Raw genomic sequence first — 27289 nt, forward strand, 5'->3', positions numbered from 1 at the left:
CTGAGTGCGGTTCTACTACTTCTTCGCCGACAGCCAGCCCCCCCCCCCCCCACTTTGGCGGAGATTGATTCTGTCAGGAGATTGCGTCGTCCTGTTCCGGTATGGTGAGTAAATGTCCCCCCCCTTTCTTTTGGCGGATTTTAGGGTGGACGCGGGCCCCTCCCTGGGACGGTCAGACCCTCACCTGCTGGGGCTATTGGGACTACTCCCGGGGGCTGGGACCAAGCTTCAGGCCGGATGTGTGGGGGTGGTGTGGCGCCAGACGAGCGGGGGGGGGGGTCTCTGCCTGTTACTCCAGGGCCCAACTTTCAAACGATCCCTTTCTGGAGTCTGGGGGTCTCCACGAGTGTCCTCAATTGCTCTGCAGGCCGCGCGGGGCCGCCATTTTCTTGTAGCCTCGTGCCGCGATCGGTGGCAATCTTGGTACACCCAGCACAGCCATTTTGCGGTGGCTTTCTCTAAAATGAATCAGAATGGGAGTTCCTGGAGGCGTTTTTTGTGGGTTGAGCTGCTCCCTATACCCTGGGCTGTTCTTCAGATCCTCCCCTTTTGGATTGAGATTGCTGCTGACACGTACTGTGCAGACGTTCTGGGCCTCCTGGTACATCTTTGGTACAGGGTGGTGAGTCTGGGGGTTTCTCTCTCTCTCCCTGCTGGGGGTCTCCAGTGCGCTCTGCCTGACCTCTGGGAGGTGCTGTAGAGCGGTGGGACATTTTTAAAAACTTCAATTTTTGCCGACTGGTTCCCCTGGTGCAACATGCACCTTACAGATAATGTGTTCCCATCTGAACCCCTCAGGGAAGGCCGCAAAGGCCTTCCGGACACCAGCTGTCCATGGATGCAATTTCGGCGGTCCTGGAATTGTTTGTGTCCCGGGTGGAGGTGGCCTTTAAAGGACGAGGTGCTAAGAAACTCCCTCTGTCTCAGATTGAGTCTGACGCGGGACTCCCTGCTGGGTCTGCTACCTCGCTCCCGGTCTCCTCCGACTGTGAGGATGATGTTTCTACCTCTACTGCAGCGCAAGATAAGGCGCTGGTGGAAGCACTGGTTATATCTGTGCGTGAGGCCCTAAAAATGGAGGCTGCGACGGAGGCACAGGTTACGTTTGGCACTCACTGTGTCCCCCCACATGTCTTCTTGCAAACGAAACTGCTTATGGCTCTTTCAGCAATGACTTTCTTCTTGCCACTCTTCCATAAAGGCCAGATTTGTGAAGTGCAACTATCAGTAATAGTTGTCCTAAGGACAGATTCGCCCACCTGAGCTGTGCATCTCTGCAGCTCCTCCAGAGTTACCATGGGCCTCTTGGCTGCTTCTATGAATAATGCTCTCCTTGCCCGGCCTGTCCGTTTTAGGTGGACGGTCATGTCTTGGTAGGTTTGCAGTTGTGCTATAATCAATCCATCAGAAAATGGAAAGAACAGTGCTTCCCCCCCCCCCCCCCTAACCCTGCTTTAAACTTCAACTTTTTACTGACCTGTCTGGTGTTTTGCCTTTTTATGATGCGGTTTGTTCACCAAGATTCTCGAACAAACCTCTGAGGGCTTCACAGAAAAGCTGTATTTATACTATAAATTACAAACATTACTAATCCGGTGACTTCTGAATGCAATTGGTTTCACTAGATTTTAGTTAGCAGTTTAAGAGTAAAGGGGGCTGAATACAAATGCCTTTCACGCTTTTCAGATATTTTGTAAAAAAAACTTAAACCATTTATCATTTTCCTTCCACTTCACAATTCTATGCCACTTTGTGTTGGTCTATCACATAAAATCCCAATAAAATGTTTTTGGTTGTAACATCGTGGAAATCTTCAAGGCACTGTACAGTTTTCTAAGCTGTCTCTGGAAGATAGGTGAAAGACTACAGTTTTACCTACTTGCTAAGGAATAAAAATATTTTCCATGTTTACCAGAATATATGGAACATTACACAGAAGGTCTGGAGCTAGAATTGGCGCTCACTGACATTTTGCCATAATACCTCAAATGTGTGGTGTAATCAGTGTATGTATGCGTGTGAAACCTGCGTTCATGTTCGTATTTACGTAGAATGATGGCGGTGCTTACAAATTTTTTATATTTCTCTTTCGTTCACTGACGAAACACAGCTCCATGTCGTCTTGGTGCCGGTTCACACTTGTGCAGTTTTCAAGATCACATGTAATTCGGAGCGCACTGCTCCTTCGTTACATGCGATCTCATGTGCGGATGCGAGTTCAGCCATACACTTTGTACGGCTGAATTTGCAGCGCATCCACAGCAAACTCGCACATGAGGCTTTTTTTGAGCCACATCAGAATTGGATCGCACAGTGGTTCACACTTGTACGATCCGATTCTGTGCGAACTTGCAGATCGCACTGCGATATGCGATCGCAACTGGGGGTGTCAACTTTTAATTGACACCCCCTGCGTATCGCAGATGGCAGTGTGAACTGCCAGATGTGCGGATGAGATGCGGGAACACGCTGCATATTCGCAGTGTTCCCGCATCGCACAAGTGTGAACCGAGCCTTTAGACCCTTGGGCTTATGCTGCTCTCTCAGGAGGAGCACTAGGCGGAAACCATTTTGGCTACCCCTCTGAGGCAGTCCCAGGGGGTATACCATCACTTCCTGCTATAGGACTTATTTAGTTTTTTCTGCCTAATCAGGAGTTGGGATCTGCGGTCCTGGACTTTTTCCTTCTTTTTTTTTTTTTTTTTTTTTTTATGGAATTTTTTTTTTTATGGAATTTTTTCTTTAGTTCACACAGGAACAGAAAACAATTAACAGCCGAACTGGGTGACGCACTGGATATCGTAGATCCTTATGGCCTTCCCAGTCTGGCCTGCGAGCGCGACCCAACTATTAGCTCCATGCTAGGTTGGCCGTGACATAGCCCCACTGGCCGAGGGCTGGCCAGTGAGTGAAACTCCTTGCGGTGCCGCGTAGCCCTGGTCACGACAACGGCCATGACCAGAGTCGCAGCATACCTCTGGGCACAGTGGTCTGCCGGGAGTGGTGCCCATTAATTCCAAGGTGTGGTGAATAGTACTCTTATCTCTGGGAAATGCTGGGGTGGACTCGGGCCTTTCATTGGGATGGTAGGCCCCAGTGTCCATCCTCACCTCATGGTTCCCCCCCCCCCCCCCCTCCCTAGCAGGTTTTTTTTCCCCTGTAATGGTCGCCCTCACCTGCCCCATCCCCCTCCTTTAGTCCCCCTTTGGGGTGCATGGGTGTTTGAGTGGGAATGTTGGTTAGGTGCTGGGCTGGAGGGCGGTGGGTGTGTACTGCTGATGGCTCCTTTTTAGGGGTGCCTGCATTTATTACTGTGCAGGGGGGGTCCTCGTGGTGGACTAACAATTCCCTTGGGTCCCGCCATTTTGCCGTGGATGGTTGTATTCCGCCTCAGCGGCCATGTTTTTGGGGTTTCCCGTTGTAGTCTATGCAACGGCCATTTTTTTGAAGTCCAGTGCGATGACGTGCGGCGGGGGCCTCTAGTGACAGTGTCAGCACTTCCTCATCCTTTCTGATTACAGCATGGCAGGCTGTTTGGCACTCTGAATCCAGCTCTGTGTGCACTGTGGTGAGTCCCTGTGGGTATACAGTCCTTCCTCTGCTATAGACAGCACAGCGGGCTGCGCTGATCCTTTTGGTAGTGTACCTCAGCGGTAGTGGTGTGCAGGGTTTTTTTTTTTGTTTTTTTTTTTTTTCTGGGGGAAAAAAAAGAAACTTTTTATTTTTTTTCCTCTTGTGCCCAGTGCAGAGGTGGATTTGGCCACCGCAGACGCAAGTCAACCCACTGAATCTGCATCAACGCACCCTTAGTGCTCGAACAGTGAGGATGAATCCTCTTCCACTGCAGCCACTCATGAAAAGGTGCTGGTGGAGGCACTGATTTTCAGTGCGGGAAACTTTAAAGTTGGAGGACTCTGCTAATGCTGAGTCAGCGCTGCTGGTGCAATTTGGCGCCCGCAGATCTTCCATGGTGACTAAGGCGTTCCCCTTTCCTGCCTATTTTGACACGATTGCCACTAGGCAGTGGTGATCCCTGAAACGCATGGTTGGATTACCTAAGCGTTTCGCTATGAGATATCCCATTGAGGGGTCTCCTGAAGAAACTGACGGTTCCACCTTCAGACTCTCAGCTTTCCAGGTTAAATAAGGCCATACTTTTCCCGATGGAGCATTCTCCGTCCTTTAAGGATCCTGTGGACAAGAGAGCTGAGGCTCTGGTTCGATACCTTTTTCACCGTGACAGGCTCAATTTTGAGGCGGGTGTTTGCTATCATCTTGGTATCCTAGACCTTAACGTAATGGGGAAAAAAATTGAATTTTTGTAAGAGCTTACCATAAAATTATTTTCCGAGTCCTCTGACAGATGCAGATCTGGAAGTTTCTTCACTAATGGGTAATGTGTGCCCACTTTATGAGTAGCTAGGCAGTGGAAGCTTTCACTAGGTATGCCTTTAGTGGCCGTCCTATCCACATGACCCCAGGCACACCTGCTCATAGAATCGGTTTCATAGCAAAGCAGTGAAGGAGAACACAACCAACCCCAATATAGAGGGGCAGGAGCTGCGTCTGTCAGAGGACTCAGAAAATAATTTTACGGTACGTTATTACAAAAATTAAATTTTCTCTTACGTCCCCTGACAGACGCAGCTCTGGAAGTTTCTTCACTAATGGGACGTCCCATAGCAGTGTAGGCATGAGGGGAGGGAAGAATGCAACCAACAACTGTTAACGTTTCAACAAGGTTAAAAAACGTAGCCAACAGGGCAATGGAGGCTCAACCATTCCAGCAGGAACTTACCCCAAAACAAAAATTTACCCCTGAAAGAGAACACGTCAAACAGCAGCCTGCAAAACCTTGCGGCCAAAGGAAGCTTCCGAGGATGCCATCAAATCAATCTTGTCGAATTTTGTAATGGTGTGTATAGACCACCAGGTTGCCGCTTTACACACCTGAGCCACAGAAGCCTGATGGCAAAAAGCCCAAGAGGCACTCAGCGCTCAGTAGAATGCGCCCTCACAGGGAAAGGAGGAACCTGACCCTTCAATGAATAGGCCTGAAAAATACTCTGTCTGATCCATTTTGATATGGTTGCAGCAGACGCTGCCGAACCCTTACGAGATCCCTCAGGAAGGACAAACCGAGAATCAGACGTCCGGAAGGATTCCGTGGCCGACGGGTAAACCCTGATCGCCCGAAGCACATCCAGCGAATGCAGAGCAAATTCTCTAGGATGCTTGGGCTTCGCACAGAGCGAAGGCAACACAATATCCTCATTCAGGTGGAAAAAGATTAGTCACGTCTTAGAGCAACCTTATCCCTATGAACGACCAGATAAGGCAAACTGCAGGACAGAGCTGCCAATTCAGACACCCTGTGAGCAGAGTTAATAGCTACCAGAAAGGCAAATTTCTGAGACAACAAAGGCAGAGAAATTTCTCTAATATTTCCAAAGGGAGGTCGTTGTAGAACGGACAAAACCAAGTTCAGATCTCGCGGAGGTAAAGGGAACCTCCTTGGTGGAGCTAGATGACGCACCCCTTGAATAAAGGTGCGAATCAAGGAGTTGGTCGCCAAGGGACATTGGAAATAAATGGCTAAGGCCGACACCTGACGTTTAATCGTGCTTGGAGCCAAACGTTGCTCCACTCCTTTCTGTAAGAAAGCCAATACCCTCGCCACCGAAAAGGAACAAGGAGGCAACCCTTGCGACTCACACCAGGCAATATACATCTGCCAAGTACGATGATAAATTTTCCTGGAAGTATTCTTCCTAGCTCTAAACAAGGTAGAAATCACAGCATCAGAGAGACCTCTGTCTCTCAACACCTGGCCTTCAACCGCCAAGCCGTTAAAGCCAGCGACTATAAAGCAGGATGGAAGATCAGTCCCTGAGACAGCAGATATTCTGAGGCAGCAGCCATGGAGGCTCAGCTCGACTGCCATCCTCACCACGTCTGCGCACCAAGACCGGCGAGGCCAGTCTGGCGCTACTAGGATCACCTGCACAGCCTCCGTCGCCAACCTGCAGAGGAACCGAGACTACAGTTGTAGCGGAGGAAAGGCATAGATCAGCTAAAAGCTCCAAGGCACCACCAGTACATCCACGGCATTGGCCAGAGGATCTCCAGCCCTGGCCACCAACAGTTTCTGTTTAGACAAGATACGAACAGATCCACCTCCGGCGTTCCCCATCAGCCACACAGGATGCGAAAGACCCCTGGATGCAGGGACCATTCCCCCTGATCCAGAGTCTGACGGTAATTCGCCTGCCAGTTCTCCACCCCTGGGATGTGAACTGCGCGAAGAGCCGGAACGTGCGCCTTGGCCCAGGTCAGAATCTCGGCCACTTCCTTGGCCACCCGAGCATTCTTGGTGCCCCCTTGGTGATTGATGTAAGCCACAGTTGTGGCATTGCCGGTTTGAACTCGAAGCGGGGGACACTGTAACCGAGGCGCCCAATGGAACAGGCTGAGCTTGATCGCCCTGAGTTCCAGGACATTGATCGGTAGAGACGACTCTGCCGTCGACCACGTTCCTTGGACGCAAAGTGTGTCCAGTACTCCACCCCAGCCTGTCAGGCTGGCATCTGTGGTGATCATTGTCCACAACAGCAGCAGCAAGGACCTGCCCTGGCTCAGAGCAGGCGACGGAGCTACCATGAGAGCTCTGACCGCGTGAGACGGCTCAGACAAATCATCCTGTCCAAAGACTGCGGATCCTTGTTCCCATTGGCAAGAATCTCTGCTTGCAGAGGTCTTGTATGAAATTGGGCAAACGGGACCGCCTCGAAGGCCGACACCATCAGCCCCAGAGCCCTCGTACAGGTCCGCAGAGGAGAGATTGTTGTACTTCAGGATCCTGATCTCGCCCTGCAAGGTTCGGAGCTTTTCCTCCGGGGGGGGGGGGGGGGGGAGAAAGACCCTCACATGAGTCTAAGATCATACCCAGATAACTCAGTCGTACTGACGGAGTCAGCGCAGATTTCAGGAAGTTGATGGTCTACCTGAACTCCTGAAGAGTCTGAACCGTGGATGCCAGGTCCCCCGACTGGGTGACATAAGAGCTCGCCCTTTTTAGATCGTCCAGATAACCGAGGACCGCAATCCCTTTCTTGCGGAGCAAAGCAAACACCGGGGCCAAAACCTTTGGTGAAGACCCTGGGAGCGAAGGCTAGACCACAAATTGATAGTGCTCCGCCGCCTCTGCGAAACTGAGATACCGTTGGTGGCCTTCGTAAATGGGGATGTGCAGATACACATCTTTTAAATCGATGGAGGCCAGAAAGTCTCCTTGTTGCAAAGATGCCACCACCGACTGGATGGATTCCATTCGAAACTTCTGTACCCCCACAAAGTGGTTCAGCGATTTTTGAGGTCCAGAATTGGAAGCACCTTGTTCTCCTTCCTTGGCACCGTGAACAGGTTCGAGTAAAACCCCGAAACCTGTCCGGCTGAGGAACTGGGGCAATAACGCCCTGTGTAAGGAGATCCTGCACTGCCTCCCTGAGATCGACCAAACAATCTGGAGACAGACGGAGATTTGATGGGAAGAACCTGTCTGCTGGGCGAGACCGGAATTCGATCTTGTACCCTGTACAAATCAATTTGTGAGCTTATTTGTCTGGGATCAGAGACGTCCAGGGTTCTCAAATTACAGATGCCCCCCCCCCCCACCACCCCTGAATCGGATGAGGGCGTCCCTTCATGCAGAGGAGGGCTTGTCCCTTGAACCAGACTGGCCCTGGGCTTACCTGACCAAGACTTCTTGTTTCCTCCGGGGGGTTTGAATGGTTTCTTTTTCCTGCGCCCCCGAGGCACGAAAGCCCCCGGTAATCCTTGAAGGAAGGTCCTCGCTTACTGCGAGGCGCCTTAACTTTTTGAGGATTGTGGGTAGAAGAGTACTCTTGCCCCCTGCATGGCCCTTGATTAACTTCTTGCCAAATGGAAGTCGCGGGACAATCTGAACCTGTTGAGCCGGGTTACGAGTGGGTCTGCTCTCCGGCGCTTGACTGGGGAAGTCTTTTCTTCCCCTCTATTAGACAATGATTTTCAGATGCCAGTCCGGGTGGGGAGGTGTCTTGAGTATACTAGGCTCAAGGTGTTTGGATTCGAGTCCAGTCTGCTGAGCAACATCCTGGAGATTCGGGTTCGTCTCAGTGGACGGATCGTCTGCAGAGATGCCTGGTGAGGATAATGCTACGGCTGTTGCATATGTCAATCAAGGGGGCACAAGAAGTGCTCTGGTGGCCTGGGAAGTTGCCGGCATCCTGCGGTGGCCAGAAAGATATCTTCTGGCCCTCTCTGCTGTACACATTCCGGGGGTGGAGAATTGGCAAGCGGAGTAGCTGTCGGCAGACGTTGCTTCAGGGAGAATTGGCTCTTCATCCGGAGGGGTTTTATCAACTGTCTCTGGTGGGGGACTTCCAATGTGGACCCGTTGGCCTCCCGTCTCAACAGGAAGGTGCAGAGGTTTGTGTCAAGGTCTCAGGATGCTCTGGCTGCCCTGGTGGCCCCCTGGGGGTCAGTATCGTCTGATTTAAGCTTTTCTTCCAATACGTCTGTCGAGACTGCTTCGCAGAATCTAGGTAGAAAGGATTCCAGTCATTCTGGTAGCCTCACCAGTCTTGGTACGCAGGACTGGTAGCAGACGTTCCTTGTAAACTTCCTCTCAGGGAAGATCTGTCTCAGGGACAAATCTTCCATCCTGCTTTAGTCGCTAGCTTTAACGGCCTGGCTATTGAAAGCCAGGTGCCAAAGGACACAGGGCCTGTTGGAGTCAGTGATTTCTACACTGTTGAAAGCTAGGAAAGCTACTTCTAGGGAGGTTTATCATTGAGTTTGGAAGGCGTACATTACTTGGTATGAGTCTTGGGAGGTTCTACCTGCTCCTTTTCTGTGTGTCGCCTGTTGTAGTTTCTACAAGGTGTAGATCAATGTTTGGCTCTGGGCTCCATAAAAGGCCAGATTTCCGCCTTGGCCATATTTTTCCAAGGGCCATTGGCGGCGAAGTCCTTGGTTCACACTTTTGTGCAAGGGGTTTGCCATCTGGCTCCTCCAGTGCGATCCCTGGTACCTCCGTGGGATCTCAATTTGGTACGGTCGGTACTTCAAAAGCTTCCGTTTGAAAATATTTGAACTTCCTCTCCTCAATCTGTCGCGGAAGGTGGCCTTTTTTTAGTTGCTTTTACGTCTGTGCATAAGGTGTCGGAGTTGGCTGCGTTGTCCTGTCGGTCGCTTTACCTGGTGGTTAACAGGGACAAAGTGGTGTTGAGACCCTGTCAGGCGTTCCTTCCGAAGGTTGTCTTGGGGTTTCATTTGAAAGATATTGTGTTGCTGTCTTTATGTCCTAAGCCGAAAATTGCTCTACACTCCCTGGATGTAGTTTGGGCAATTTGGGTGTACCTGGCAGTGACTGAGTGGATTCGAAAATCTGATTTTGTTCTTTCGGATGGATCTCGTAAGGTGCAGTCCGCATTTGCTAAGACCATTTCCAGATGGATCAGGCAGACGGTGGTACAGGCCTATTCCATTAAGGATCAGGTTCCTCCTTTCCCTGTCAAGGCGCATACGAGGGTGCTCCAGTTGTTCCTGTTTAGAGCTCCTGTTTTACCTGGTTGGCTATGTTTTAGCCCTTGTTGGGAATTCTATGCATTACTGTTTTCCCACCCCTCCATATTGACACTGCTTTGGGACATCCCAAGGATCTAAAAAGACATGGAGCTGTGTCCCTGTGAAAAATGGATTTTTGTCCTACCATAAAATCCTTTTCTCTGAGGTTCATTGAGGGACACAGCACCCACCCCTCTGTTGGGTTGAGGTATGTATTCTGACACTGCTTGTTACAAATAGAAGCCCTTTAGCAGGAAGTAATGGTATACCCCTCTGGGAGTGTATCGGGGGCGTAGCCAAAATTGTTTCTGCCTAGTCCTACTCCTGAAGAGAGCAGCATAAGCCTGAGCTGTGTCTGTCGGTGAACCTCAGAGAAAAGGATTTACGGTGACAAAAATCCATTTTTTTTTTTTTTTTTTCTCTTTTGACCTGTGACTCAAAACTGCACCAAAAACTTAGCGGTGGTTTGTTTTTTTAAAGGCTGTTTGAGGCGGTTCCCATTCATTTCAATGGGGAGAAGTGTGTGGTCTTTTTTTTTTTTTTTTTTTCTCTGACCAAACCTTTTTTAAAATGTGGCAAGCAGGATTTTTTTTACACCACAGTGAAAGTGCATAGAATTTAAAGGTAAGCATTTTTTCTTGAGCTTTTTAGGTGCTTTTTTTTTTTTGCTCCGTGTGAAAGCAGCCTTGATGAGAGGCTTTACATGGCAGTAACTGCTTGTCGACAATAAATCGTAGATCACAATCTACGTTTTTAGTCTGGTACAACCGCTTCAACTTGATTAACGTAGGAGTACATCTTAAGAGCGTAAAGTGGTTAAGTAGACTTGAGGGACAAAAATGGCAGATATTGCTGCATTTAAAAGTTGATAACTTCCCCAAGAACTGAAAAACTTAATTGTAATGCACATAACTGAGTAACAAAATTGCTGTGAAAAAGGATATTTTAGGACACACATCTGATTGTATAATGTTAAATGGTGTTCATACTTCTCTTTTAGCTTCATCCCGAATTAGCGATGCCCATTTGGCCGACACAATGATTGGTAAAGCTGTGGAACACATGTTTGAAACAGAAGATGGCTCTAAAGATGAATGGCGAGGGATGGTTTTAGCAAGAGCACCAATCATGAATACATGGTTTTATATAACATATGAAAAGGACCCTGTCTTGTACATGTATCAGCTTTTAGATGACTATAAAGAAGGAGATCTTCGTATCATGCCAGACTCTAGTAAGTAATGATTTTCTGGAAAGCCAGTCCTCATGACTATTGCCTTTGCATTCTTCTTTTCACAGGAAGCAATATGTTTGGGCTTTCCCGTTTTGAGAGTTGGTTACTTGATAAGTAAAGATTACATTTATTATTTATGTTCTATTTTAAATGTATGCTTTCTAATTTGAGCAATTAGTATAAAATTGTATAGTTCATAAATCCTGATTTATTTCCCAGTTACATGACATCCTTCAGACCTGCACTTAAATATTCAAGTTACAGGACACATCCTTCAGACCTGCACTAAAATATTCAGGAAAATCCTTTTATTATTCCAGTTCTATAAGTTATTTTGTATTGCAAAATTTTTTGAGAAGTTTTGAGAACCGCCATCAATCCTTTTTCTTGGTACAGTATGGAACACAGGTTTTCTAGTCATTACTATTGAGTTATATGCAGCTATCTTAATGTGATTAGACAAAGGCAAATAAGGCTTCTGAGCAGCTCGCTCTCGCTCCCTCTCTCTCGTGCTCGCTCTCTTCCCCCCTTAGCCTTGGGGGTTCTTTTTGTTTTTCTTGCTAGTGTCTTTAGGTGATGGACCTCTTATTTCTACTGAAAACCTTTACTTTCTTTAGCTAGTTTTTCTTACTTTCTTTTGCTAGTTTTTCTTCTAACAATGATTTTCCTATCAAAATTACTGCTGTATCAATGCCATTACAGATTCTACTGCAGCTTTCAGATCTGTTGAATCTTTTTGACAGAGCCATGGAAGATTATACCCAGAATCTGTTGCTGTAGGCGCATTCAGCGGTTGTAGCTGATGTTCTGCGACTGGTACTACTGCAGAACCTCCTTGTGGCGTCTAGTATGGCAGAAGTTACTCATTTGAGTGTTACTGCAGTTGCGCACCCTGGCTCCTCTGAGCAAGCTTTCTAACCAGCAACCACTTTTTTTTTGTTTTTTGTTTTTTTTTTTTCTCTGGGTTTACAGCAGCTTACAAGTGCTTAGCATGAACGTCTTCCCCTCTCTCTCCCCAAAGCAGTAATGATGGTGAGCTCCTGTCTTGGGACAAAAAGTCACGAGTTTTTAGTTCTTGTGGGTAGATCCTGCTGTTTGCTGTCCTCCTGAGCCTTGTGAAGGACAATCCAAGTTTGGGGACCCTGTAAAAGATTAAAAAGATTTTTTAAAAGCGCTTTTCATTGGCAAGCCCTGCCATGCAATCTACAGATGCTTTTATGCCAATATGCTAAACCATTGCTGTTTATACTAAATGCATGGCTTGATCCCCTAGTTCAATCCTAAGGGATGTTTCAGCTCCTAGTTAATATTTTTTTTTTTTTTTTTCTTTAAATTCTTTTAATATGATAAAGCTTCTCAGATACAACATAGCAAATTATCACATTAAAAACAAGGTATACAGTGCTTGACACAGTGATCTCAATCTCAGCAAAAGCTTAAGATAAAGGTGAGTCCATACAAACTATGTAATTCCATAAATCACTTAGTAATGAACGTCCATATAGAAAAAAGGAGTCCAAGAGCAGTTCCTGCAGACCAGGTGGTAATTAAAGAGATAAAGCCTCCACCAAACACCAATAAGTGCGGCCTCTTACCAGAGTTAAATGATCCCCATTACAGGGATCTCAGCACGCCTTACAGGAAATCCTTATGACCCCCAATGGATACACAGATGAAAGGTTCTTCTCCAACAGGTTACAGCCTTAATGATCTTCAATTGATTGTGTTTCCGCTGAGATAAAAAATTAACAGCCTGGATGTCATAGAAATGAGAGAGGAAAAATCCTCATGGTGTAGTATGTTACACTATGTACTTTTATTAGGTATAGAGCAAAAAACACACTCACATTTTGAACAGACAATTCCGTGAGTCACTGTACACATTGTCTTGTCAAAATAAACTGCAGCAAATCAATGATCGTTCAGATTTATCTGTCAGATTTCCTGAACGAAGTATAAGTAGAGGATTACAAACAATCTGTATATAGGTTTGCGTGAACTACAGAACTTGAGACCGAAACATCAAGGGGGGGCTGGGCCCAAGAGGGGTCAAACCAAAATCTCACAGTGAATTAAGGATAAGTAAAACTAGAATCGATACGAAATATGAAAGAGAAAAAAACTAGTTTACAGAAATGACAGGTGTATACTGGCACATCATGCATTTATGAATTATTTGTTTATCGATTTAAATATTGTCGATCCTTTTTTCTCTTTTCTGTTATCTCACTCTTTCCTCTCACTAAGGTCTACCAGTAAGTGATATTCCAGAAAAGTTAGAAGTTGTTAAAAGGAAAATAGATGAGATAAGGGAAGAAAAAGGGTGGGGCAGACAAGTGCACTAACAGTGTCCTCTGGAGAAGAATGAAGTAAAGGGCCTGTCCTAATCATCAAGGCCCCACCTCATTCAGCTTAGTGTGGCTTCAGATCGCGCTACTTTCCGTAGATATGCTTCTGTAGACTTAACCCCTTGTCTCTAAATTGTTCTTCAAAATTATGGAGGGTAGCGATCAATTCCTCCATACGTTGGATATTGTTTTTTTAGAATACCACAGAACTCTGGTTGGCAGTCAGGTCTGCCTCCACAAAGCAGTGATGCAAGCCTTTGCTGCGTTGAGCAACCTCAAAGTAAGTGATTTTTTTCTTTTTTGTTTCCTGAGGGTCTTTGTCAGGTGGCGTAGGCATGCAGCTGGATTACCTTTCAGATCGACAGAGGTCGTGTTTTATGGTGGTCGCCACCTCCTCCCAAAAAGGACCCAGGGCAGGACCAAAAAGTATGCAGTATCGTACCAACTTCTGAAATGTACTGCCAGCACGTGTTGGATGACGCCGTCCATCCTATGGAGTATGAAATTAACTCTGTACCATCGTGAACAAATTTTGTACACTACTTCCTGGTATTGGTTCGCAATGGTAGATTTGTGAGCCAAAAGGAGAATTTTCTTGGTTTGTTTGGACGTAAATTGAATGTTTACTCGCCACTGGGAAGCTGACCTAAACGTCAGGGTCATTTCATCTATAGGATCAATTGAATAGCTATACAGCAAGGACAGTGTGTATCTGGAAGGTTCCCCCTTCCAACATAAGGCTTCAAATGGAGTAGAATTACGAGGAATGTAATGCGCTTTCTGAAAAGTCTCAAAAGGCAAGTTGGTTACCTGGGGGGGCATGACTTGACTATGGCGGAGTGAGGATGTGTTCCCGGAGGTCTGCACGTTATGGGTCCACCATATCTACCTACAGCCTGCATACAGCCCTGTCGCTAGCCTCTGAACTCATGCCAAGCACCTGGGGACTGGCACTGCCTACCGGAGAGTTGCGGAGCTCTGAAACTGCACATTACTTCCTCTGCCAACACCCGCCGTCTTCCTCCCCCCTGGTCTCCTCCAAGATGGTGCTGACATGAGCCAGCTCTGCTACACTGAAGAAGCAGACTCTGCAGCATCCAGGGACCTCCACAGCACAGCCCCAGTCGGCTTCACCGATTCAATCACCGGAGCTTCCACAGGTAATAACTCAGACTACCTCTGACTCTACCCCAGGCCTGGATCACTGCCAGGAGGGCATGTTCAGGGAACTAATAACCGACATCCCCACTAAACAGAACTTGCAGGCTATGGCCACCTCCATCAATAACACGCTCTCTAAGAAGCTACATGACATTCACCAACAAGAAGATACGGTGGAGGAGATGGTGACGGACTTGGAGGCTTCCTCCACATCCACAAAAACAATTCTATTGGCTTTAGAAGCTGACCAACAAGCTCTGCGCAGACACCTCATAGACGTTCAATTACGGCTAGATGATGGCGAAAATCGCAATCGCCAGAACTGGGAGATGATTTGCGCTCCACAGTGACTGCTATCCTGAACCAGTTCCTAGGGAAGCCACCTACTGGCGAGTTTGACCGTGCCCGCTGGATGCAGGGCCCACGCTCTTTTCCATAATCTCAGGCAGCACCCAGCTCTGCTACTTCTTCTCCTCGTGATTTTCTCTGTAGAGTCCACTTCACCATGGAGGAGATTGTACGTAAAGCATGGGCCAAGAGGGCCATTGACTTTGATGGAGCACTGATCCGGGTCTACCCCGATGTTTCCAGACAGACCAGGATCATGAGAGGGATGCTTCCACCTTTCTTGGCGGTGATAAGATCGGCAGAGCCCACTTATCAATGGGGTCATTCATTCCACTTGATCAAAACCAGGGATCAGAAATTTATCTATGCACCCCAGACTAGCTTCCTGCCCTATTTAGCTTCCTCGACAAACCTTTAGTGGAGGCCCCCAACTGGTTTGACTACCTGTTGCATCCTGAGGCTTTTAACCTCTCTGCACAAAGACCGCAACGGATCCATCGCCCACTATCTCGGACCCCCAGCCGGGGAACTCGTAGATCTACCCCAACTATGTCCGAGGACTGACCAGGTGAGCATCCTCTTGCCCCCCCCCCCACACACACACACACACACACACACACACACACTTTACCATGTTTGCTGACCCACCGGCTATGCTCATTGCTGTTTTCTCTTACGTCCTCCGACAGTCGCCGCCCCTTCATAATCTTCACCAATGGGTAATTGACCTTTGCTCCGTAGGAGTAGCTAGGCAACAAGATTTGTTAATATCAAAGCTTTTAGCATATCACACCCCTAGGGGGCGGTCCCCTCAGTCAATACCTCCCTGCTTCCAGCATTCTCAACTCAGTTTTCAATTGCCTAGCTTAGAAGTAGCTGGCTGTTCCTGTGCTGGGGCTTTCAGTCTCAGCCTTCTATCCTCTTTTTGATTTTATTTCAAGAATTTTTCTTTCTTTTACTTAGCTGTTTTTTTCTCAGCATTAGTTTAGTTTTCTTTGGATGAAGATGATCATGCGGAGCTGGGTCTCGGACTGGCCACCCTGGATCCCAGGGCTGAGAGCCAGGTGTTTCCCCAGCCTGCCATCGAGTGTTCAGCTCAGGTTTCCCTGGCATATTGAAGGACCCATCCCTGTTTGCTGCAGGGATGCTGCCTGTGAGGTGACTACCTCACCGGACGCCATTTGCGGTTTCGCACCGCAGTCCACTGCGTCCTGGCTGCGACACTCCCTGTCCTCAGTACAGCGGTTTGGTCGCTAGATAAAGGCTCCCCACGCCATCCGGAATGGTAAGTGTTTTTCTATGTGGGGACCTGTCTGTTTGGGTGTCAGTCTGTGACTGTGTGACCCGCATGTCTGTGTAAGTGCGGAGCTCCCTGTCAGATTCCTGTGATAGCTGCCTTTCTGTGGGCTGCGGGGGGGGGGGGGGGGGCTCTCCCGCTCTGCTGTGAGATGTATGGGGCAGACTGGGCTCAGACATGCTGTGCGGCGACCGCTGATGCGGCCCGCCATTTTTTTCGGCAAACTGTGGTGACCGGCCCTGTGTGGTACAGCGCGCTGTTTTGGCGCAAAACGCTGCCATTTTGGCGGCGATCGCTCATACAAGCACATGTCGGCGCCATTTTCTTATTGCCTAAATTCCCTCAGCCAAGCGGCCATGTTTGTGAAGCCTTCATAGGCTATATAGGGCGGTCAGTCATTGCATCACTTCCTTTTTCATTGGAACAGCGATCGGTGGCAGCAGCTGTGTGGTCTCTCCAGGTTTTTACCTTCCTTATCCTGTATTTCCTTGCTCAGTGCTCCTTATCCCTGCGGGGGTCGGTACATCCAGTAGTGTGCGGTGGGCTGCGCTCGCTGCGGTCTTAAAGGGGCAGTCCTTTATTTCAGTTGATACTGGGGCATGGATTCTCAGGATTGCAAGTTTCCTCCCACCCTTGTGGGGGGTCAAGGGGCTGCTGCATCCCCCGAGGGGGCTGATCTGGCTGCTGTTGTAGCGAACTTGGCTTCTCAGGTGCAGATGCTAATGGCTGATCGATCCGCAAAACGGCCCAGGTTATCTATTTCCTCTGATTCAGAGGGCGATGGGGCTGCTATGGCTGGAGTGCCCTTCTCAGGGTCTCGTTCATCTCTGGACCTTGTGGGGTCTGAGGGGGAGGCTGAGGTAGGAGTTGATTCTTCTCCCCCTGGCTCGCCTGAAGAGCTTGCACTCATGGATGAGTTGATTACTTCTATCAAGGAAACACTGCATCTGCAGGATGAACCAAGTCCTCCTGCTTTGATGTCCTCTTATGGGACGCAAAGGAAACGCAAGACAGCGCAGGTTTTTCCCTGCCCTGCGGAATTTCAGCGCGCTGTTGAGCAATGGCGCAATTTAAAGAAGCCCTTTACTGTGCCAAGTAAGTTCAAGCTGCGTTATCCATTTACACCCACCACTGATGAGCGTTGGTGTGTGCCGCCTCAGGTGGATCACGCGGTGGCAGTTTTGAATAAATCTACTGCGATTCCTGCTGAGGATACCCCGGTGTTCCAGGACCCTACGGACAGGAGATTGGAGTCTCTGGCCCGTCATGCTTATACGGTTGCTGGTTCTATGCTGAAGCCTATTTTTGCTTCCATTATGGCAGCCCAAGCTATTGCGGATTGGACGCAGGTGCTCAGGCGCACCCTGGTGGCTGACTCTGCTCCGCCGACAACATTGGCTATGGTAGATCAAATTCATCAGGGTGTCATGTATTTGTGCGATGCAGACTTGGATTTGGTCCCTTTGGCTGCACGCCTCTCCAGTGTAGCGGTGTTGAACCGTCGCCTTATATGGCTGAAATGTTGGTCGGTTGACCAATCCTCTCGCAAGACTCTAGCTAACCTTCCCTACGCGGGATCTCTCCTTTTTGGCGAGTCTTTGGATACTCTGATAAAGGGAATTTCCGGGGGTAAGGGCACTCTTACCCCACACTCACAAGAATAAGTCTGTTCGCGGTAAGAAGAATACCTCGTTTAGGCCCTCTCGGGTCCTTTTGTGCCTTTCGGTCGCAATACAAGGGCAAGTCCTTCAAGGGCCAAGGCTCCCAGAAGAAGCCGTGGGAGGGCCAAGGCTCCCAGAAGAAGCCGTGGGCGGGTAAGCGGAAGTCCGGCCAGTCCGGGTCCGCTGCCCATACCAATTCGGCCTGAAGGGGCGCCCTCACCCGGTTCTGGGGTGGGGGGAAGTTTGCTCGGTTTTCTTCAACACTGGCTGGCCCGCATTCGGGACAGGTGGGTTCAGGAAATCATTCGATCTGGATACAAGATCGAGTTTCTCTCTCGGCCGGCGCAGATTTTTCCCCTCAAATCTTCAGCTGTCTCCGGAGCGTTTGCAGGATCTGCACCTGGCGGTGCAGGACCTGCGGGCCCAGGGAGTGGTGGTTCCGGTGCCTCATTGGGACAGATTTTGGGGGTTCTACTCCAATCTGTTCACTGTGCCCAGAAAGGAGGGCAAGGTACGTCCAATTCTGGACTTGAAAGCTCTGAACCGCTTTGTGCGGGTTCGCAAGTTCCGCATGGAATCCCTGCGCTCGGTGGTGGCTGCCCTGGTTCAGGGGGAACTCATGGCCTCCATCGACTTGAAGGATGCGCACCTTCACATCCCCATTTTCGAGGGTCACCAGAGGTACCTTCGATTCGCCATTGCGGAGGATCATTACCAATTTGTGGCGTTACCCTTCGGTCTCGCTTCGGCTCCGCGGGTTTTCACCAAGGTGCTTGCGCCGGTCCTGGCTTTATTGAAAGCCCAGGGCATCTCTGTCTTGGGGTATCTGGACGATATCTTGTTTCGGTCTGCGACCAGTCAGGGCCTGGTGAACGACCTGTCCACCACGATGCAGACTCTGCAGGAGTTCGGTTGGACGATAAATTTTCCAAAATCAACGTTGTGTTCGTCGGTTCGTCTTTCCTACCTGGGGATGATCCTGGACTCTGTTCAAGCGAAGGTCTTCCTACCGGAAGACAAGCTCCGGACACTTCAGGACGAGGTCAGGTCCCTCAGGGACACTCAGTGCTCGTCCCTCCGGACATGTATGAGGTGTCTGGGATTGATGGCCTCGGCTTTCGAGGCGATTCCCTTCGCCCAGTTTCACACGCGGGGTCTTCAGGCGGAGATCCTGGCCAAGTGGGACGGGCGTCCGCAATCTCTGGATCTGTGGATTTCGTTGAGCCGCCACACCCGAAGGGGTCTTTTGTGGTGGCTCCAGTCCCCGGTGGTGTCGGGGGGGCAAGTCCTTTCGTCCTTTGTCGTGGATGGTGATCACCACGGATGCCAGCCTGTCGGGCTGGGGTGGTGTTCTGGGCGTTCTGTCCGCCCAGGGAACTTGGTCGGAGGAGGAATCCTCCCTTCCGATCAACATTCTGGAATTGCGAGCGATAAAACTTTGCCTTCTGCATTGGTCGGAACGGCTTCAGGGCCGTCCGGTTCGGGTTCAGACTGACAATGCCACAGCGGTGGCCTACATCAACCATCAAGGGGGCACCAGAAGTGCCCGTGCGGCTCGGGAAGTAAACGACATTCTGTCGCGGGCCGAGACGCACGTCCCAGCGATAACGGCTGTGCACATTCCGGGGGTGGAGAACTGGCAGGTGGACTATCTGAGTCGCCAGACCCTGGACCAGGGAGAGTGGTCCCTTCACCCGGATGTCTTCCAGAAGTTGTGCGCGAAGTGGGGTCTTCCGGATGTGGACCTGTTCGCGTCTCGTCTGAACAACAAGGTGGAAAGGTTCGTGGCAAGGACGCGCGATCCGCGGGCGGACGCCCCGGACGCGTTGGCGGCGCCCTGGCATCAGTATCGCCTGATGTATGCCTTCCCTCCGATTCAACTGTTGTCCAGGTTCCTTCGCAGGTTAACTTCGGAACCGCATACAGTGATTCTGGTGGCACCGGACTGGCCTCGCCGGTCTTGGTACGCAGACCTCGTAAATCTGGCAGTCGACGCTCCGTGGCGTCTGCCGCTTCGGGAAGACCTTCTGTCGCAGGGACCGATATTCCATCCTGCTTTACAGTCGCTGGCTTTGACGGCATGGCTGTTGAGAGCCAGGTCCTGAGGGATAGGGGTCTCTCCCCTGAGGTCGTCACTACTTTAAGGCTAGAAAAGCTTCTTCCGGTAACATATACTACCGTACTTGGAAAGCGCACTTCGCTTGGTGTGAGTCCAGGGGGTTTTCTCCGCGCTCATACTCGGTGTCGAGGGTGTTGGCTTTCCTCCAAACTGGAGTGGACCAGCGTTTGGCGCTGGCCACGATTAAGGGTCAGATTTCTGCGCTGGCCGTTCTTTTTCAGCGCCCAGTGGCGTCTAATTCGTTGATTCGCACTTTTGTTCAGGGGGTGCGACACTTGGCCCCTCCTAGGAGGGAGCCTTTGCCTCCATGGGACTTGAACCTTGTTCTGTCAGAGTTGCAACATGCTCCTTTTGAAAAGATCAGGGAGATCTCGTTGTCTCTGTTGTCCAAAAAGGTTGCCTTTTTGGTGGCTATAACTTCGGCTCGTAGGGTGTCGGAGCTGGCGGCTTTGTCGTGCAGCTCTCCCTACTTGGTGATTCACTTGGATAAGGTCGTCTTGCGACCTAACCCTTCCTTTCTTCCGAAGAGGATCTCGGAATTTCACCTGAATGAGGACATTGTCTTGCCTTCGATTTGCGCAAAGCCTAAGCATCCGAAGGAGGTGGCTTTGCATGCCTTGGATGTTGTTCGGGCGATCAGGGTTTACCTGTCATCGACTAAGTCCTTTCGCAAGTCGGATTCCCTATTCGTCCTTCCAGAGGGACCTCGGAAGGGCATGGCGGCGTCGGCTGCTACCATCGCCAAATGGATCAGACAGACAATTGTGCAAGCCTATGCTTTGAGGGGGAAGGTTCCTCCTTTCCCTGTGAAGGCGCACTCTACCAGATCTCTGAGTACGTCTTGGGCCTATCGTCATCAGGCTTCTGTGGCCCAGGTGTGTAAGGCGGCGACTTGGTCGTCCGTTCACACCTTCTCCAAATTTTACAAGGTGGATGTTCAGGCATCGGCAGATGCTTCCTTTGGCCGTAAAGTTCTTAGTGCGGCAGTGCCTTAGGGTCCCTTGTTTGGGCCCTTGGCTGTTGGGGTGTTTTTACCCCTGGGTTACTTGTTCTTCCTGGGTTGTTGCTCCTGTTGAGCACGTTTTCCTGTTGCCAGGTTGGTTCTCTTACTTTGGTAAGGTTCCTTTCTCTGATGTGGGTACTGCGTTGCTTTATGCACGGTTGCGTTTTTTTCCCACCCCTCATGTCTACACTGCTCTTGGACGTCCCATTGGTGAAGATTATGAAGGGGCGGCGACTGTCGGAGGACGTAAGAGAAAACGGAATTTTTGTAAAATCTTACCGTAAAATTCCTTTCTCCTGAGTCCTCCGACAGTCGCCGCCCCCGCCCCTCTTTTGGGGTTTGTTTATGTACTCTACTGCTATGCTACCAAACTGAGTTGAGAATGCTGGAAGCAGGGAGGTATTGACTGAGGGGACCGCCCCCTAGGGGTGTGATATGCTAAAAGCTTTGATATTAACAAATCTTGTTGCCTAGCTACTCCTACGGAGCAAAGGTCAATTACCCATTGGTGAAGATTATGAAGGGGCGGCGACTGTCGGAGGACTCAGAGAAAGGAATTTTACGGTAAGATTTTACAAAAATTCAGTTTTTTCACCTTGCCTGTGTCCTCCACTTTGATATGGTTTGTCTCTAAGCCTGCCAATGTTCTATTCTATTGATAGATCACTGGCCGCGGCACTTCTGGGTTCCTTAGGGATATCCCTTATGTATCTCCATGCTGTACCTTCCTAGGATTGCGGTGGCTACTGTTATGGACTGGTTTGTCCGCTTTCCCCCTCGGCCCCTGTGTGGGGCGGTTGTGGGCATCCGGAGCGGGCACTGGATGGGACCTTAGTGACTCTTTATAATCGGGAGGGGTCCTTTCGTGAGACCTGGAAGTCATGGCAACACTTCATCCTTACGGATGACTACCTTAACGAGATTCCACGACCTGGTTAATCCTTTCCAGGCGCGCACCATGTTCCTGGGTGAGACACAAATTTCTGCTCCCTTACTACTTTTCCATCTACATATCACTCATATTCTTTCCATGCTGATATTTTTTTTTTTCTCCACCTCTAACCTTCCTATTCCTCCCTCTGTTCACCCTTCTCCCCCCCCCCCCCCTTTCTCCTCTCCTTTCCCCGATGTATTTTACCGTATAATCCTGAATTTATCCCATCCATCTCTTTGGTACCAGGGCCACCTCTGACCCTGAGACAAATGGAAAAAATAATCAGCGCAAACCATAAAATTTTTAAAAAACACAAAAATATCCAAAAACCATATAAAATAGTATACACGAGGCTGCAAACAATCAGTGCTAAACACAAACACCAGTGACTAATTAATAAACAATATTGCTGCGCCAGGTGAAAAATTATATTCGTGTCTAAATTACTATCAGTCAAATATCGACTCCTACATAATAAATCCAAAAATAGTGATTTAAGTGATAATGGGAAAATAGTCCAAATATGAGGAACAAAAAATGAAACCAAAATAAATCAATCTTCATCTGTGTTCACACAAAAAAGTGCTGCATGCTCCACTCCAGTGCTCCCAGTGATAAGTGTAGGTAAGCAGCTCACCTTAGGACTAGACTCCTGAGAGCCAAACACGTTTAGGGATGCAAGGATAACAGCCGGGTGTCCCTTCTTTCACCGCCTCCAGCTAACACTCCATGCAGACAGGAACCCGGTGTATACAAAAAAAGGGAAAGATCTAATGCTCTCTGTTTTAAAGGCTATTTAATCCCTTATGAATAGAGGATATTGCACTTACATTTAAATGCACATAAGCGGTGCGGGCTTTCCACAGCTCTCTCAGCACTTCCAGGAAGACAACGTAATCCGAGCAGGCTCCTCCCCCGTACGTGTTACGTCAGACTTCTTCAGCGGGGTGGAGCCAATCGGGTCATTTCGCTCTATATAGTCCAGTTGCCGCCGCTTCCCGCCCAACTACTGGCAAGGATGCTGTACTGCGTGGTGCCATCTCCTTATTTTGCCAGCTCTCTCCATTTAGACAGGAAGTGCGGTTACTCATACACCTTGGGCAAACCTCCTTTATAATCAATCAAAAACAAGGTGTCCTTGCGCAACTGCCACTGACCCGCCCAACTCCTGGCACGGATACCGTGCTGTGCGCCACCATCACCTCATTATGCCAGCACTTTATTCTCCAGTCAAAATAGGGAGTGCGGTCATTTATTTAGCTTAAAAGCGCCTCTAAATAATCCAAAAAATGTATAACTTTACACAGGAGCCTGCTCGCATTGCGTTCCTGGAGGTTTCACATTAATAATTACATACCTTATAATCTATAAGCTTTAACATATATGCAATGTATATATAATACTCAGTATTGGCCCTCATCTATTGCAAAAACCTACAATAAACGATACTGAGTACCATCACCCATTCATAAAAACAAGTGCAATATTAATATAATAATCAATATAATTTAAGAACCATCACACTCATTAAATACTATTTATTGGCTTCATAACCAGTAAATATTTTTTTTAAATCAATTTTTATTAAACATATATTAATAAATCTAAAAGTGGAACTCAGGACGTAATCCCATTTTTTTAAAAACTACACATTCTACTTCCTAGCCCATAAATGAATGTAGCTAGCATGAATAGGTACTAATAAATCATCCCTGTATCAACACCTCTGACCCTGGTTCTTTTTGTTATATCCTAATGGTCTACGTGATTACGGTGGGCAATGTTGAGACTGGGACCCTGAAAGATTTATTTATACCTGTATCTCATTAGTACTGTCAACATAGGCCCGGTATGACAATCTTTTCTTTTATTAGTGACTGCCAAGTAGTTATTGGTATTCTATGTATCGTTAACATCTCTACGTGTTATTTTGCGTCACCATTGTTTTTGCCTTCTGTATTGCAATTTTATTGACCCAATAAACAGAATTACAAAAAGTTATCTAGGGTTGGATCCGAGAGACTGGAAATGTCTGAGAGGGAGAGAAATCCACCCTGTGGTCACACATCCATCAGGCAGGATTTCCCTTGTTGGTTTAGTCCCCTAATCTTGCCGCTAGTGAGCCAGGGAATGAAATCGGGGTTACTTATGAGCGTCATAGGGGAGGGTAATGGTGATAAAGCCGTGGTGCGGAAGATAGACCTAACCTCTGCCCTCCGCCAGTGTGACGTAGATCAGGGGGTGTTTCTGCATTTTCCCAGGGGATGGGGAGGTGAGCCATGGTGCTGCCAGTAGGGGGATGGAGGCATCCTCTATCTCCATAGTCACCCACTGCTTAGAACTCATGTTACTGTGCCAATCCACAACCCTTGAAAGATGCACTGCCCTATAATAAGTATGTCGGGGAGACCAATGCCAGCTTTCAACTTGGGCAGCGATAGATACTGCAGTTTTATTGTCGAAGATTTATGGGACCATATAAAGTCTCTAAAGATGGAACGGAGCTGTTTGAAGAAAGTTGAGGAAATGCGGATTGGCTTGGCTTGAAAAACTTTACAGTAATCTTGGGAGAACCGTCATTTTCCAAGCGTTGCATCGCCCAAACCATGTAGAAGTCAGGGAATGCCAGTGTTGGAGTTCGGATTTCAATACTTGAAGCATGCGCAGCAGGTTTGCAGATTACAGGTTTGCAAGGTCAAGAGTAATATTTTAAACCCAGGTATCTTATAGAATTTTCCTGTCCACTGAAACATGAAAAAAGACCAAAGGCTATGAACATCGGATTCCGGGATTGTTAAACTTGGCACTGAGGACTTCACCAAATTTATCTTAAAATGTGAGAATTCCCCAGACGCGAAGGACCTCAAGGATATTGGGAAGGGAGACATGTGGATTGGAGACAAAGATCAAGTCGTCTGCGTAAGCTGCTTTTTTTATGCCCAGAGGGCTTCTGTATGCCCACAATATTGGGGTTACCTCTGATGGAGCAGAGAAAGGGCTCCAGAGTCTAAACGAAAATAAGGGGCGAAGGGGGACAGCCCTGTCTCGTCCCATTTGCTATGTCAAAGTCAGAGCGCCATTCATTTACTAATATCGCTGCCGAAGGGGTGGAGTAGAATGACCAAATCAATTGTAGCATATTGGGACCCAGGCTGATGTGGGACAGAGTGGCCCGCATGAAGTGCCAGGCCTTTTCTGTGTCTGGGGAAAGCCAAACGAAAGGGGCGTCGCAAAGTTTGGGCCACATCGATTTCATTAAAAACCTGAGCTGTATTATCTCCCGAGATGGTGCGAAACCAGCCTGATCTAATTGTTTGAATTTTGTGATGTGTGGTAGGAGCCTGTTTGCTAATATTTTGGAAGAAAGTTTAAAATCTACATTTAGACAAGCTATTGGGTGGTAATTCCCGGAATGGGCCGGGTTCTTTGCTTTCCTTTATGTATGAGTGAAATATAAGCTCTCAATGAGTCTACTGGCTGTAAAAAAGTGAGGGGGCAGTTTAGTCAAAGCGTGGTAGTATGCCAGCGTGAATCCATCCGTCCCAGGTTCTTTTTTGTTTGGGCTAAAGCAAAGTTAGATTCCTCAGCCTTGATCTCAGATTCCCATGAGTTACTGATTTCATCCGATAGCGTGGGCATCTGGTGTGGATGGGCATTTGGTGGGGTCCCCCTGTGGGCCCGATTACCGCGATTTGCGGGGCCGCCATTTTGCTGTAGTCTCTGTCTGCTTCTATGGGAGCGGGCATATTGGTACACCTGTTTTCTCCAATTTTGCGGTAGAATTTTTGCTGTGGAGGCCGGTGGGAGTGCCTGGAGCATAGTGTGTCATGAGGTTGGTCTCTCCCTCTCTGTGGGGGTCTGTTAGCACGCGCCTGACCTCCGGGGGGCGCTGTGGGGACGCTTGACAAAAATTATTATTTTTTTTTTAAAGTTGCTGGCGGGTTCCACAGGTTCAGCATGGACCCTGCAGGCCATTTGTTCCCACCTGACACCTCCTCACGGAGGCCTCAGGGCCTCCCAGATCTCCACTGTCCGTCAATGCCTTTTCAGCAGTTCGGGAAGCATTTGGGCCCGGGTGAAGGTGGTAGGTGCACTGAAATGTTTCTCAACCTACCCCTGCCTCATCTGATGTCTCGCAGTCTGAGTCTGGCTCAGCCGCCGCAGACGTAGGGCCTCCCTGCTGGGTCTGTTATCTCTCACCCTTTCTCCTCGGATGAGGAAGATGACATTTCTACCTCCCCTGCCGCGACAGGTGCTGGTGGATGCACTGGCTGTTTCGGTGCTTGACACCCTGCGATTTGGGGGTCACAGCGGTGGCTGCGCCTGGGGCGCAGGTGGCTCACCTGCCATCTGGAGCTGTTCTTTTTGCTGGCTGCTCATGTACGAGGGGACCGTCCTGAGACGTTCCCCTGGGGTGTCTCAGCGGCCGTTAGACGTTGCCCTTTTGGGGAGTCTCTGGTACAGAGGACTGTTCCGCCTTTGGTGGACATACGGTCTCTAGCTGAATAGGACTACCATTGTTCCAGTGGAGGAATCCCCATCCTGTAAGGACTTGGGGGATAGGATGGAGCGGGCTGTGGCCTGCGATCTGTACTCCCTGGCGTAGTCTGCACTAGGAACAGTGTTTTTCCCTTGCCACGCAGACTCTGCCTGATGGGCGGAGTTCCACCGCCGTGACTTGGTGTAGGGCATGTCCCTCTTGCCCTGGGGGTGATGTTGGACCAGCTGGTGCAGGGGTTGCAATTTGTTTGCGCTGCTGCGCTGGTCGAGGCTCCCTTGTATGGGTCACCTTGTCGTTTTCGGCGGTGGTTGTCCAGCGTCTACTTGACCGTAGTGTTGGTCTGCGGATCAAACTTCTACAACGGTCTTTATGGATCTCCCTGTTTAGGGGGATCGCCTGTTTGGCGCTGCCCTGGATGACATTATATAAGGGTCTCATGGGGGAAGAGTGTTTTCATACACAGGCTAACAAGGTTAAGGGCCTTCGTCGCAGTCCGGGGTTCTTCCCTTTCAGCTCGCAACAGTTTTTTCATCCCTCGGACGGTCGATGTGGCAAAGTCCTTCCCGACTTCCGCGTGTGGTTCCAAATGACCCTGGTCTGGAGAACATGAGATTGTTTCTTTTCCAGACCTGCGGACTAGGCCTACTCGGCCTGAAGGTGCTTCCTCACCCATCTAGGGGGTGGGGGGGGAGGTCCTTGCCGGTCAAGGACCTGCGGCTGGACCGGATCCCAGGCTGCTGGGTTCAGGTCATGCGGTCCAGTTGCAAGATCGAGTCCCAATCCGTTTATTTCCAGTAAGGTTTTTTCCCTTCCAATGTATGGCTGTCCCCGGATCGCTTACTGGCGCTCTGTGGGGCAGTTCTGGCTCTGGTTCAACAAGCTGGACCAACTGGTCCTTTTTTTTTATGGTTCTGTGCAAATTAAAAATTCAATTTGGTAGCGGTTTACACTGCGGTGGCTTCCCTGCATCAGTGCGATTCCTGGCCTCCATGGACATCAAGCTGCCTACCTTCACATCCTGTTATGTTTGGGAAACCTACGGGTTCTCAGTATTTTTTTTTTACCGTGGGGAAG

At 49.1% G+C, this 27289-nt stretch overlaps 1 protein-coding gene across 1 annotated transcript in view; it reads left to right on the forward strand.

The window, feature by feature from the left end:
• The window catches only part of SPIN1 (spindlin 1), a 115568-nt gene that overhangs the window by 79829 nt on the left and 8450 nt on the right, over positions 1-27289 (forward strand). Inside the window, exon 4 of the mRNA XM_082243871.1 lies at positions 10610-10843. Coding sequence (XP_082099997.1) covers positions 10610-10843 — 234 coding nt within the window. The remainder of the gene's footprint in view (positions 1-10609; positions 10844-27289) is intronic.

The sequence above is a fragment of the Pelophylax lessonae genome (genome assembly GCF_965119305.1).
Source record: "Pelophylax lessonae genome assembly, chromosome: 1".
NCBI lineage: Eukaryota > Metazoa > Chordata > Amphibia > Anura > Ranidae > Pelophylax > Pelophylax lessonae.